Raw genomic sequence first — 13,588 nt, forward strand, 5'->3', positions numbered from 1 at the left:
ATGTATATAAATTATATTTTTGCACATAGCAGAATGAAAGCTACCTCCTAAAAGATTTAGAGTGTCTACTGCCAGACCATGAATCCTTCTGGCCTTYCTCTTGACTCTAAAGCCGGCATTAGGATCTTTCAAGTTGAATATCCTTGTTTCACACCTACCTTACAACAGTGACATATGTTTAAGTTATTACATTATGCACATGTTCTTATGACATGCCAGCAGTTAATGCTTCTGATTTCTCACGAAAACAATGGTTTCCTACTACCAGGTAACCAGTGTATTGYGTGTATGAGCACAGCACAACACGGCTGAGAAATTACATGCATCACCAATGTGCTTCTTTCACTAGTGCCAGTATTTTCTTCGTGTCTAGCTTTTACACTGTGCTTGGACAAACGCTTCTGAGGATTCTTCTACCTTATTTGCTCCACAAACATGATCTAAGCACACCTTGGGTAGCAGCTGCATACAAGCCTTTTTGTAGAATTCCCTGAAAAGGTCAGCTAAGCTTGTTAATGTATTTAAGGTGTCTGTTCCATTTAAATCAAGTTAAAAAAATAGAATGGAGACTAGTAAGAGAGAACAATTCCACATAAATGAAAAACATATGGAAATGTTCAATAGGTCAACTATGTAAAAACGTGTTATATGCTGTGTTTATAGGTATTTTATTCACAGACAAGGCTGGCATTAGGGTTTTATTGATAYCCTGGTGAAAAGCACGTTAATCTAACTAAGGGTTGCAAACCCCTTTTCTCTACATTTCATTGCAGACAACATAATAGCACAGTAACAYGTGATTATTTCAAAAAATATTAACTTGCATGTAATTCACATCATACTTCGATTGCAAATCAATTCCACTTTTGTATCCAGATTTGTTTGCAGGTGACCTGTACATATGATATACCTAATCAAAACCTTCTGCGCTGAACATTTCTGAACTTTAAAGCTGTGATTATAGATCCAAAATCAGAATTCTATTGTGCAGGCCCATCTTCAGTCAAAAGTGCATTATATCGCAGCTACTGAGACAAGGTAATTGACATAACATAGTGTCTTATTTTTTGGTGCCTGAGTACATCCAAAATTTGGACAAAGCAAGCAGGCTAATTCTAAACATCAAAGTGCAAAGGAACAAAAGCCATCACACAGGGAAGTTAYTGAAGGTACAGAAACAACTACATCCAGCAAAGAACTTACGGTGGGAATTTATATCTGTACACAATCTTTGCTTTCAGTGAAACTGCTGATACAATTACAGATAAAATTAGATTTAGACGCAGCGGTGTATTGCAGCCTCTATTCTTGTTTCATTATGAGGAGGGTTTAACTGCCCTGTGTTCAGGGGACTTCCCTGGGAATGCCTGAAACCCTACGCAACCTCCTATTGAGCTGCATCTTACTAAACTTTGTTTTTTCAGTCACTTATCTGAATGCAATCCACATTTGCATAGTTCTGGAACTACATTAATGCAGCACACCATATTTGTGTTTACCCCTAGAAATCATGCCAGTTCCCTACAAAACGTAGCGATCAGTTGGCTATACTAGTACCAGTTAGGTATCTCAGCATAGCACATAGGGTTCACTTTAAATTATCAGCTCAGTAACTGAGAGACTGTCCTTCTCTTGCTGTACTGCCAAGTGCATTTAAGGAACTAAAAGATCTATATGAATATATGAGCAGCTCTGGCAGGAAGTTGTTAGCTGCTGGTCTCATGACTCAGAAATCTGCTTTCCATTTACACCTGCTCCAGCCAGAGTCCCCGTACTCTTCTCAAAACAAACCTTTGATTGAGGCTGGGAGGTGTGTAGTAGGAGTGACTGCTGAATAAGGGAAAGCGTGTGTGGGTTATGTCCTTTCTCAGACAGTATTTAGTTTAAAAGCAACCACTGATACCGGTTGGAATTTTTTTAATCAATGTGCAGAGGGTCAAATTTAGTATGAGCAATATACTTGTAGTGTAAYTGATGCTACATTTTGATATACTTGCTATCTGTACCTTTACCCATAACAAACATATGCTTAATACATAAAGCTAAGTTATCAAACTACAATATAAACCTATGCTTAATACATACATACATACATATATATATAATAGCTAGAACAAGAAGACTGTACCATTCTGTTGCAATAAATAATAAGTGGAATAAATTCCATTTATTAATTTTTAGACAAACGTCAGAACCAAAATTCTATCTAAGAACAACACATYGAATGAAAAAGAAAACTGTTTTCTGTCACATAAAATACTGTATTCTGGAATTAAAGGTCCCATTTTGCAAATAATACRAATAAGAAGAAAATCTGAGTACTAAATACTGAAAATTTTCAAACCAGTCCTTATTTCTGCAGGTATAATATAGCACCTTGAATKAATGTGGGGTGAGGGAGGGATACAAAAGAAACCATAAAAACCGAAGTTCTGAAAATCATCTACTAAAAATACTTAATTCATTTGTAACATGTTGAAATAATAGCATTTTATTTTGTAGGTGTAAAAAAGATACTGATCTACACCCTTCCAGAATGTAGCAATGAGGCCTCAGTCAAAAACCACGGGCTGCACAAATGAATTAACAAGAAAGACACTAAATTTGGGCTGCTGGAAATGCTCCACTGATTTGGGCTCTTCTCTTATAAAGAGTGAAGATCACAAACTGATCAGAAGATCAAAACTGATGTTACGTCACTGTTCATATAAACAAATATTTCAGGTTGCATATTCAAATCAAGTGTTTCCAGGTCAATATTCTTCAAGTAATTTAAAATCATTTTTTAGCCAYTAATTCCTGCACTTAGAAGGAAGAGTACCTAAACATCTGAGCGTGAACCCACATGCTCCAGAAGAGCATAGTCAGGATGTAAATGGAAATGCTGGTAAGACTGATCTGGGAACACTTCACAYCAATACACATCTAGGAAATTAAAGGTAAAGACTGCTGGAATAGGTCTGTAATGTTGCTTTTTTAARTTGCTGTTAATAATAACTATTTTTTATAATAAACTCTTTTGATAAAATCTTAGCACCTGATTTATCRATCAAAAGACATGTTTCCACAAAACATACTGACCCAGACTTTCTGTGGTAAATCCTAAAAATCTTCCCTCTGCATCCTCCTCATACTTATTCAAAAGGTAAAGTACTTTATTTGATATGTTATTTTCTTTAAATTATGTTTAACAATTACTGCAGGACTTGAATAATAAATCTGTACTCTCCATTTCCTCTTCAATCTTTGCAGTGTCTAAAACATTGTAACATTCCATAAATATGATAAAATATGAATACATATGCACATAAAAACACAGTGCTTTTTGATTTGAGTGTCAAATCAGTAGCTGCCAAGTAAAAAAGAAGGAAAGCTACATTAAAAAAAATCTGTACAAGCTATTGACACTATCYTCAAGAAAATATTAAATATGTGGTGCATATTAGACTTTTCATTGCTGCCTATATGTTTATATATACCAGTGCTGATGTGCATATATTGACTGTTTCAGCAAAGAAAAAATTCACCTCTGGATAACTATAAATTTTCCAGTGGTATGCTCCAGAACCTGACAGTGGTATTGATAAATAAAGCCCTATACAGTTATTTCACACATTGCAGAGTAAGATGAATTTCAGCAAAGTTCAGGGCTCTCTGTATGTTAYTGTCTGTCCCAAATCAAAGCTTATCTCTCTTTCTCCTCCATTTTCCTCTTCTTATTCAATGGAAACTGAGGAGGTGATTTCAAGTCTGAAAGATCTCAGGAAACTGAAACCTGATAAGAAAACACTGTGGTGTAAAATGGCCAGCTGAATTTCAAATGACTTCTTGGTTTTGACTGTTTGGTCCCTCAACCCTCCCCCTTACCCTTGACCAGTACCAAAATTCACATAATAATTTTATCATTTCTCTCAGAAATTAATCGGGGGAGGTGATATTCCCCAACTGTTTCATTTGCCTACACCACACAAAATATGGCATTTTGGGGTGTCTCAAGGACCAAACCAGTTGGGGGTTGGATTTACCTAAGCTTTTGCTAAATTAAATTTCCATAATATTCCCTTAATACTTCATTTTTCAAAATTCACTCTTTTATGATTCTCAAATATTTTGATCCAAAAGCTTTGATGAACTGAATCAGGTTGGATGTCCCTGGGTTTTTTTGTCAAAGAGGTGCTTCTTCATTTCCTTACTTAGGCGGGTGGAGCAGAAAAAGGACAGAAATTTCAAGAGCAGAGAGTTGAATAACTAAAGTGGAAGATTCAACAGAAAAGGGAGAGGACTCAGAAGTACATTTTCAGTCCTGGCATTATCTTTACTTCACATTTTCCACATCTATGCCCACTCTTCCATTCTTTCTCCTGAACTTTAAACAGTCATCATTTAGAATTTCTGAGAAAATATTTTCTAAGACACAATTACTTTCTGCTAGGCCTCACTTTCTTTCCCCTTCATACTTTTAACTTCCAAACTTTTTAGCAAGTTCCATATATTTAAAATACCACATAGAGAGAATTGAAAGAAATGTTATACATGAACTACAAATCTCTGACAGTTCCAGCAGTGTTCTCCACTGATGAAATGGACTCATTTTGAGGCCAGTAAATATCTGCTGCTGAGCAATCGGAGGTGCTCAGTTTCATTCTGTACACGAACATATGAGATGCCGCATAAAAACAGAAGAACATTTTAAATTTCTCCTGTTTCTCCTACTGAAACCCAGTTCAGGCACATGTGATGTCCAAGATGAACGATCAGCCTTCTTGTGATACCCATATAATTAAATAAACATGCTATGGTAAGCTTCTCCCCAGAAACGTGCTTGAAAAAGAATTTCATTGAAGATAGCGAGTCGACATACAAGAATATGCAACTTATAAAGGCAAAGAGATTTCAAAGGAGGAGTAACGATGGTGACATTAAAAATCACCAGTGAGGGGAGGATGATATATATGAAAGACAGAAATACATAAAAAATGAGTTTGGTGGAATTTTTCAGAGACAGAAAGATAACAGTATAAAGCTCAACACGAAGAAAATGCGAAGACTCACAGAGTTCAACCGGAGGGCCTACATTTGGGCACAGGAAGTATTATTTGCAGCAGTGTTTTGAAGAATTGAAACTGTGCAAGCTTACTCTGGGATTTAATCTGAACAAGATTTTCAGAAGTACTTAAAAAGCAACTCTGCTTTTGTTGAATAAAAACAAAACTCACATTTTAAAGACATGTGAGCTCTTGAATCAAACATTCAAACTAGATGCATTTTATTTCTTACAATATCCAGTCACTATCTGAAGTAGACTTCATGTATGTGGGAAATGGGTGAACTGCAAGAATTTCTAGTCACCTTATCAGAAGACAAAATAAAAGAAAGATACAGGGAATGGGAGCATAAAATCTTGTAATAAAGAGCATGACACACAGCCGAAATCTCTGAGTCCAAACTGTTTTCCCTAAACATCTGGCTTTCTTTGAGGGATTTTATGTCCATAATACAATAAATAAATCAGGTTTAGGAGTGCCAGTTTATTAACTATTTAAAAATGGCTAAGCCATAGCAGCTGCCTGGATCTCACAGCATGTCCAAATAGACCAAATGTTCCCTGTTGGTAACAGTATATTCAAATACAAGTATTACTGTTATGGATTGATACATAAACACTAGGTTTAATTTTAAATGGGGCTTAAAAATCCATTTCCTTCCCTTACCATTTGCTATTTATTTTTCAGCTACTGAATACTCCTGGACAGTTAGCAAAAATCTTAAACATTTCATCACTTTGCTGTACCATAGAAGGTTATGGCTCTAAAACGGCAATATTTCTGAATTAAAGTTTCTTTTCTGGAATTGAATAGGTAAATACATACCATGAACGTATATTTTCCTTTTCAAACTTTCATTTTAATTCATGCCTTTTAGTTTCAAATCACCAACTCTCATCATCTGTACTGAGGCTGAAGGATGGTGAAAGAACAACCTTTTAAGGTCACCATTCTTACTTCCTACTCTCTTGAATACAGCTTTCACTCTTATGACCTTATAAGAACAATTAAAATTTTTTTTTCATGTCAGTTTGATTTATACAACATATAGTGTCCAGCTCTGAGACTGGGCAATGTTCATAACCAACTACTGAGGATATTTGACCCTCTGGGTACTTTTTTGGATTAGGCCACTGGGGATTCTATTGCTATAAAGGGAATCTGTGGGTAGTAGAAGTACAGTTTAATTAATTTACTTGCTAATGAAACTTGTTTTAAAGAATCATTGCACATCGAGTGCAGCATGTAGAAGGAAAAGAAGTTAACTGTAGAGCTCTAGAGTGGTGAGTGCCCTTAACTAACAGATTGAACTGGAGCTCCTATAATCTATTTATCGGCTTGGGTAGGTCCTGTGTGTTATTTCTATATATATATATATATATTTTTTTTTTTTTTTTGATTCTACTGGAGGGACTGGAAACTTTCTGTTTCCAGTTGCCTGGATATGAAAAAAAGGAAACCATAGAAGATAAAGTTCTTCAAGAATAGCTGTGGACGATCACCATAATGACTGCAAAAGAGAAGAGGATGGAGTCTGCTGTGTGCACATGACAGATATAAAAAGAAATCTCTATATAGCTATAGATAGGTATATAGACAACACACACACACACGTAAGCATCTCTCTACTCTTTCAAAATGTGCAAATTTTATCAAGTATTCCAGTGTCAATCACCTCTCTAAAAATTAGACACAAGATCAGGCTACAATGGGGTTAATTTTGGAAACCTAAATATCTTACAGAAAAGACCACTGGCTTCTGTCCACAGTAAGACTGAATCCAACCCAATATATCTTATGACTTGGAGCAGTATGCTGCAGTATGCATTCTAGTATTTGGCACATGAATGGAACATTTTTGCCTAACATTTTCACTATGATAAAAAGAAGAAAATTAAAATAATTCAAGACAGACAGAAAGAAAATAATTGTTTAAAAATTGTTTTAAACAGCTGAAATTTTTGGAAAAGAATTTTATAATCCAAATTACAGTCTGCATCAAAACTGAGTAAGTTAACTAAGTGGAATTTTTCTTTTCCTCCAAGAGACACTGCCAAAATACCATTTCAGATTTTGAGCTGAATTTGTTGTGATTTATTACTAGAAAAATCAAAGTTTGCAGCCTCACAAAAATATATACTAAACTATTTGTAACCAACAATTGGTGCAAATGATCACCAAAATTATTCAGTGGATCTCATGACATCATATGAGATGTTTATTTGAACTGGTCTGTTGAAAGTRTTTCTATTCTAATGAATGCCAGAAAAGCAATCAATTTTGGAAAATGCTATTCTTCAAAATTTTATTTTCACCTATAATGCTACAAGCCAACAAAGTTTTAACATTTGATACATTATTTTAAATGCATCAGAAATAGGCATTTCTTATCCAAAACTATTAATTCCAGAGTAGTCAGAATCAGATGATGTAAGAAAGAATCACTTTAACAATTACAAGCAATTACCTGGCGTATTACACTATTTTTCAAATACTTAACTAAATCTGTGGTACACTTGATGTATGCTCCGTAAAACATTGTTTCAGCAAAAGAAGCTGATGCTCCCTGAAGCACTTAAGCTACTAATATCCATCTTCCTCACCAGAAGCACCTTCTAGAGACCTGCAAACAGAGAGTTTTCTTAACCTCTTCCAGTCCAAACAAGTGAGATATTAACTTAAGCATTTTAAATGGTAGGTCTTTGCTAAGCAAGGTCACCTTGTCTGATGCAGTCTAGGCAGTATTCAGCAAGTAGCTCCACTCACAAGTGGATGGTTGGTAATCTCTGATGGGGGAAAAGAAGAGGGGGAAGAGGGAGAGGAGAATGAGATGCATCTGTGGAAAGGCTGGGGATTGTAATTTCCTCTATTGGCACATCGGTATGTAGCATACTACGTATGTTTGTGACCTAAAGCATTAGACAACTGCACGTATGAATTCTTACAGTATACATCTTGCAGAATAGAAATCTCTGGGAACGAAAACTTGCCTTGATTGATTAAGGCATCAGATKCAGAGTGTTACACTTGGTCTTGTTTCCCAGTTTAATCTCTTGTTGCGGGAGTCCCCGAGGCTCTATTTAATTTTGTTTACACAGCACAGCAACATATATCACAAGTGGCAGCACAAAAATATTTTCATGCGGATTATATGGGTTTGTGTAACTCTGAATAAGGTACTTCTCCTGTCTTAACTTCACAACCAGACTTTCAAGTTTACCTGTGAACTTCATAACTGAAAACTTGCAAAACTGCACTCACTAAATAAAAGAAAATATATTAGMAGAATAAAATCCCATCTGATCTGGTTTTACTTTAACAGTATTTATTTCATGCAATTATATCCAGACAAAATTTTATTCATCTACCTATCATGCATTTATTGCCTGTGCCTTCATAAACAAAAGCAGGTCTGTTCCCCTGGTGATCACCTAGTCAGGTAGCCAAGTATCTAAAACTAATTCCATAGCCTGAGAGAACTAATCCTACATATCTTTTAAGAAAAGCAGACAACATTTATTTTTTATTTAACTCGTTCATTATTATAATGCTAGATAATTTCTAAGCACAGTGAACTGTTAAGCTGGTATCAGTATAATCAGTATAATCATAGTATAATCAGTAAAATCATTGTAGATTCAGTTTCAGAGTAAGTTGATTCACATGTAAATTACAATGTGAAGAAATTTCTCGGGGGGGAGTTGTGAAACATGATAGATATCTAAGTTTTTTTTGTTTTTAATATACATGTAATTCAGCATTGTTCTGAGGAGTTCTGGGTGTGGGTAGGAAAAACCCTCTAATGATTTCCATTGCAAATCAAGGGCGAATGTTTCAGATTGCAATCTAAGAAACTCACATCATTTTACAAATATTTTTGGAAGGAATACCAATTAAAAYTCATTTTGCAATTCTAGAATAGAATGAGCTACATTTACAGCTGCAAACCCAGAGGAAAAAAGTATCAGTCCCTCATTAATACATGAGTTAGTATTCACCACACTGCGTCGCTACATGAAAAATATGAAAGGATAAAAGGACAAATTGCAATTTGCAGTACCCTTATATAAGCATTCTGAGGAAAGACAACTTGTAGGTACTACAGAAACAMGCTGGGTTTGTTTAATTCATACAACACACTCCATACACGGACAATGCAAAAGGTTATTTTCTGCAAGCAAAGAGAAGCAGCATCTAAAGCCTCAAAAATTGATACCTTCTTCAAAAACCCYGGGCCTTATCTGTGATGTTACAGTTAATGGAGAATCCTGTAAAATCCTGCTTATATCTATTTTACATACAAATATAGCCACACTCTTATACATTAACTGTATATACATGTTTATAGGTATCSTAACACTATACTATACAAATAGACCATGACTTCAGTTCAGCAAAGTGTTAAGAATATGCTTAATCTATTTTGAATTTGGATAATAATGCTATACTATATTTCATATGATTTAGCATGTTTACCAGCTTTGCTGAATATGAGTATGTTCTTAGGGTACAGGTGGAGAGAAGACAAGATATGTAAGAAAATGAAAGTTACTTAGTTGTGTTCCTAAATACTTACTGACCTAAGGCACATATACTTGGAAGAAGTCTGAATTCCAATAAATTATAATTCCTTTCTACTTTTAAAATGAATTATTTTAAATAATATTTACGTTACCAAACATCAAGCCAACATGAAACATTTCAATTCAAATTATCCCATGCATCATGTGCAGAGGTCTCCAAAAACTTTGATCAATATTCTGTATCACAAGCATTACACAAAAGAGAAGGCTATTAACAGTTAATCTTACAATTGGTTTGCACTGGTTTCTGCCACTGCCAATATATGTTTCAAGACAGATGTGCTTCCTTGTGTGTATACCCTGTGTTACGTTACTTTCATAYTGTAACAGAACATATCAACCCCTTTGCTTTCTCTATTTTCAAAGCAGTTTAATAAAAGCAAATGAGCCAGCGACATTTTCAAAAGAAACATCACTAGGCGCCCAAATTCCATTACATTTCAAAGGAATGAGAGAACTCAACTCCCTAAAGGTCTTTAACATAGGTTAGCTACATACCATTTATCAAAACAGTAAGTATTTGATCCCCACTTGTGTAAAAAAAGATGGGTGCCAAGAGGCAGCTTCAGCATCTTGAAGTCAGTGATTTACATATATCAATTTAACCTTATATATGGTGCCTCCACAGTCATTACTGCTTTATTGCTTCCTGCTAGGGGCGTCTCCTCCACTGTACCATAACCATTAAATAATACAGTCAGGCTCCCACACCTCTTCCACATCATGGGTCTATCACTGGATCACTAATCAAGCAATTATATTCCTAAGTTGATATAAGTTCAGAAAAAAAATGAGGATTAGACCAGGTGTGATTTAAGCTTTAAAAAGAATTCCAGAGAATTCCCACAGAATGCTATTAAATCAATGGGTGCACCTCAAAAAAWTTTTTATACTGACTTCATTACTGCAAAAATAATCTGCCTAACTGCATGCTTTCTTTGAGGAGAGGAGATAATTGCAAATTGGAGGCTCACGTATTTTTCAGGATATCTCCTTACTGTGCCTGGGCACGGCTCCTTAATCCCATCTAGGCAGCTTTTCATTCTTGGCTTCTGTGATTCTTCCTATACTCCGTAGGAAAAGCGATTGCCAATCTTATCATCCAGACAGTATGCAACACTGAACACAAAGGCAAGGAATGCGAAAGTATTAGGCAACTACTCCCTCAGTACAGATCAGTAAGAAACTACCAGCAGACTCTAGAGGTTGAACTCATGTTGTTTTGTAACATAAGCACTTTCCACCCAAAGGGCAGAAGTCAAGGAGGCTTTGATTGTGGAGTCAAAATAGTCCTATCACTCTGTTATTTTAGTCTCCCTTTCTTCCTCATGATTATTCTACTCAACATAATCTACAGCGCTTAGTGATAAACCTGCTGGCACACAATTTATAGAGAAACAACACTTGACTCTTTTTCAGCCACTTATCTTTTTCAGCAGTCAAAGAAAAAAAAAACTCTACTATATATAGTGTCTCCTTAGCGTCTAGCCTTTTCTTCTTCTTCCTTTTTTTTTTTTTGGATGCATATTGGGCAGAGCAACAGACAACAGTTCTGCCTGCCTGCATGAACATAATACATGTTTTGCACAGAACTGAAGGCAGCTTGTAATGCATGGTTGACTGTGAAAGTATCTGCCAAGAGATAAGATCAAGTGTGTTTGCCTATTTTGGAGAGACCAAAGCCATTAACTTTATGCCATTAATTAAGAATTAGTATCTCCTTCAATCTGACTCAAACAAAACAGAGATAATTCCATTATAAGAATAATTTAACGCAATAACAACAACTTGATTTTTATAATTTGAAAAGTATATGGAGAGCAAACRGGAGGTTAAAATAAATTATTAAGGAAGGAAATGACTGTCTTGTTCTCATGAATCTGGGCAGCACCAGTGAATGATGTTTGGAAAAAATCATGCAGAATGTGAAAGGTATTTTTAAATTATTTTGTGAAAAGAAATTATACCACTGACTAAGTAACACCCATATTATTGCCATACTATTGTCTTACAAGTGCTATTATGAAAAGGCATAATTATCCTAATTTTATAATTGGAAAAAAGGATGTAGAGAAAACAAAGCACTTTTTAAAAATACAACTGTAAGTCCTTAGCACCTCGACTCTGATTAAAATTGTTACTACTCAGCTCTTCTGAAAGTCTAACTGCTATTCAATCACTGATATAAATCAAAGATAAGACATATTCCCCTCAAACTCTAATTCTTTGACCACTGCTGACAACTCTCACTTACATGGGCTATATAGCTTCTTCTAGGGGCAAAGGTCAGTGCTATATTTGGGTTTCTATCTTTCTGTGTCCAATAACATAGCCGAGAAAGAGCTGAAGGACCTCTGGGAAAGCATGAAGTAGCAAGTGAACATTGGATTGCTAAAAAATTAGTCCCTCTTGTAGCCCACACACTGAAAAGATAGTGGCCAGAGAAATTGTTCTCATGGATCTCATGCCTGTGAGCTGAACAGCCCCGCTTTCTGCTAAGTGACTTTCACAGGAAAAGGATGCTAACTCACTCATGCAGGGAGAGTTTTAATCTGAACCAGAGAAAGTAGACAAACAGCAATTTTACACAAAGAAATACAGAAAAGAATGTCATTTGAAATTTCACCATAATTTTAGAATTTTCATGAACTTCTTTACTTTTTTATGTTTTTGTGCCTTGGACTTGTTTATCTTTTTTTTTTTTTCTTTCTTTCTTTTTTTTTTTTTTTTTTTTTTTTTTTTTTTTTTTTTTGTGTGTGTGTGTGTGTGTGTATGGCTTGGGCAAGAGTTTTCAGGGGAAGAAAAGAAGAAAACATCTTTGTTCCACATGCTGAACTCTCCTGCTATGAGTATTTTCACTTGCATCTTTCTCAGCCATATCTGGTCATTTTCTGGACAAAAACAACTTTTTCTTCTTAATCACTTACCAATACAGAGTCAATAAAAAGAGGCCACATAAAAAAACAGTGTGGATTTACAAATCTTCAGAATGGCTAAGTAAGCATAATATCAATAAGAATGATGTCAGCTAATTCTGACTGTGTATTCTGCACACACGTAAAAGGATGACACATAAGTGGAGAGAACCTCACTCATTTTTTGCTGACAGGATAAGTTTACAGAGCTGAAATAGACAAAAATCACTATTTTTTAAAAAAAAGGGGGGGAGGAAGAGACCATGTTTGACATAGATACTTTCTTTAGAATACTCCCAAGACCTAAAAATTATATTACTTTTTTATTCTTAAGTATAAAAAGACTGTCTCTAAGGGAACATTTTTTCTTTTTAAAAAAATTTAAACTAGCTTTTAACTGATAACTCCCATGWGGTTTCAAAACTAGATTTGTACAGAATCTATGTACAGAATCAACATATGGTGACCACTAAAGTTGACCATTAAAAAAATAAATTAAATTAAATTTAGTGTACTTGAGAAAGACCTTAGCCTTCTGAGAGAACAAAATTGAGCACTCTGTGCTACACGCTCTGCAACACGGATCTCCTATCTGCTTTTAATAGCTTTCTAACAGAGATTAAAGGACTATACAAAATAAAGATAATGCTATCCTAAAACCAGCTGTATAGAAAGTGCACCTACAGACAGTGGCAATAACTTGACTTGGCTCTTACATCAATAGCAGTGAGTATTCTCGTGTGCTGGCCATATGCAGGCTGTGTAACAGCATTAGAAATACGAAGACACAGACAAGGGACTCATTTATATCTGTTTTTGCAGATGAGACAATTTATTAATATGAGAATCCATGGGGTGTAGAGCTGTAAATCTTGACTGAAAATTATACATGGGCCAGAGAAAGCAAAGGAATTATTGTAACACTTTGAGCCTAACAGTGAACATCTCAGAGCTGCTACAGCATCAGCACAGAATATCAAAGATGTAAATCACTAGACTAAATGACAATGAAAAAAAAACTGTTTTATTTGTCTAAAAACATGAG

At 35.2% G+C, this 13,588-nt stretch overlaps 1 protein-coding gene across 2 annotated transcripts in view; it reads right to left on the minus strand.

Moving 5' to 3' along the window:
• BBS9 (Bardet-Biedl syndrome 9) overlaps nucleotides 1-13,588 on the minus strand; it is a 309,884-nt gene that overhangs the window by 55,407 nt on the left and 240,889 nt on the right. The window contains exon 23 of one of the 2 annotated variants that reach the window (XM_085303713.1): nucleotides 7,789-7,831. The exons of the other annotated variant lie outside the window; for it this stretch is intronic. Within the exon in view, the coding sequence (XP_085159839.1) occupies nucleotides 7,791-7,831 (41 nt within the window). The 3' untranslated portion in view covers nucleotides 7,789-7,790. Of the gene's footprint in view, nucleotides 1-7,788; nucleotides 7,832-13,588 lie in introns of those variants that run through there. 2 annotated transcript variants of the gene reach the window in all.

This window comes from Rhea americana, unplaced genomic scaffold (assembly GCF_003343005.1).
Source record: "Rhea americana isolate MKP2758 unplaced genomic scaffold, rheAme1 scaffold_100, whole genome shotgun sequence".
NCBI classification, from domain to species: Eukaryota; Metazoa; Chordata; class Aves; order Rheiformes; family Rheidae; genus Rhea; species Rhea americana.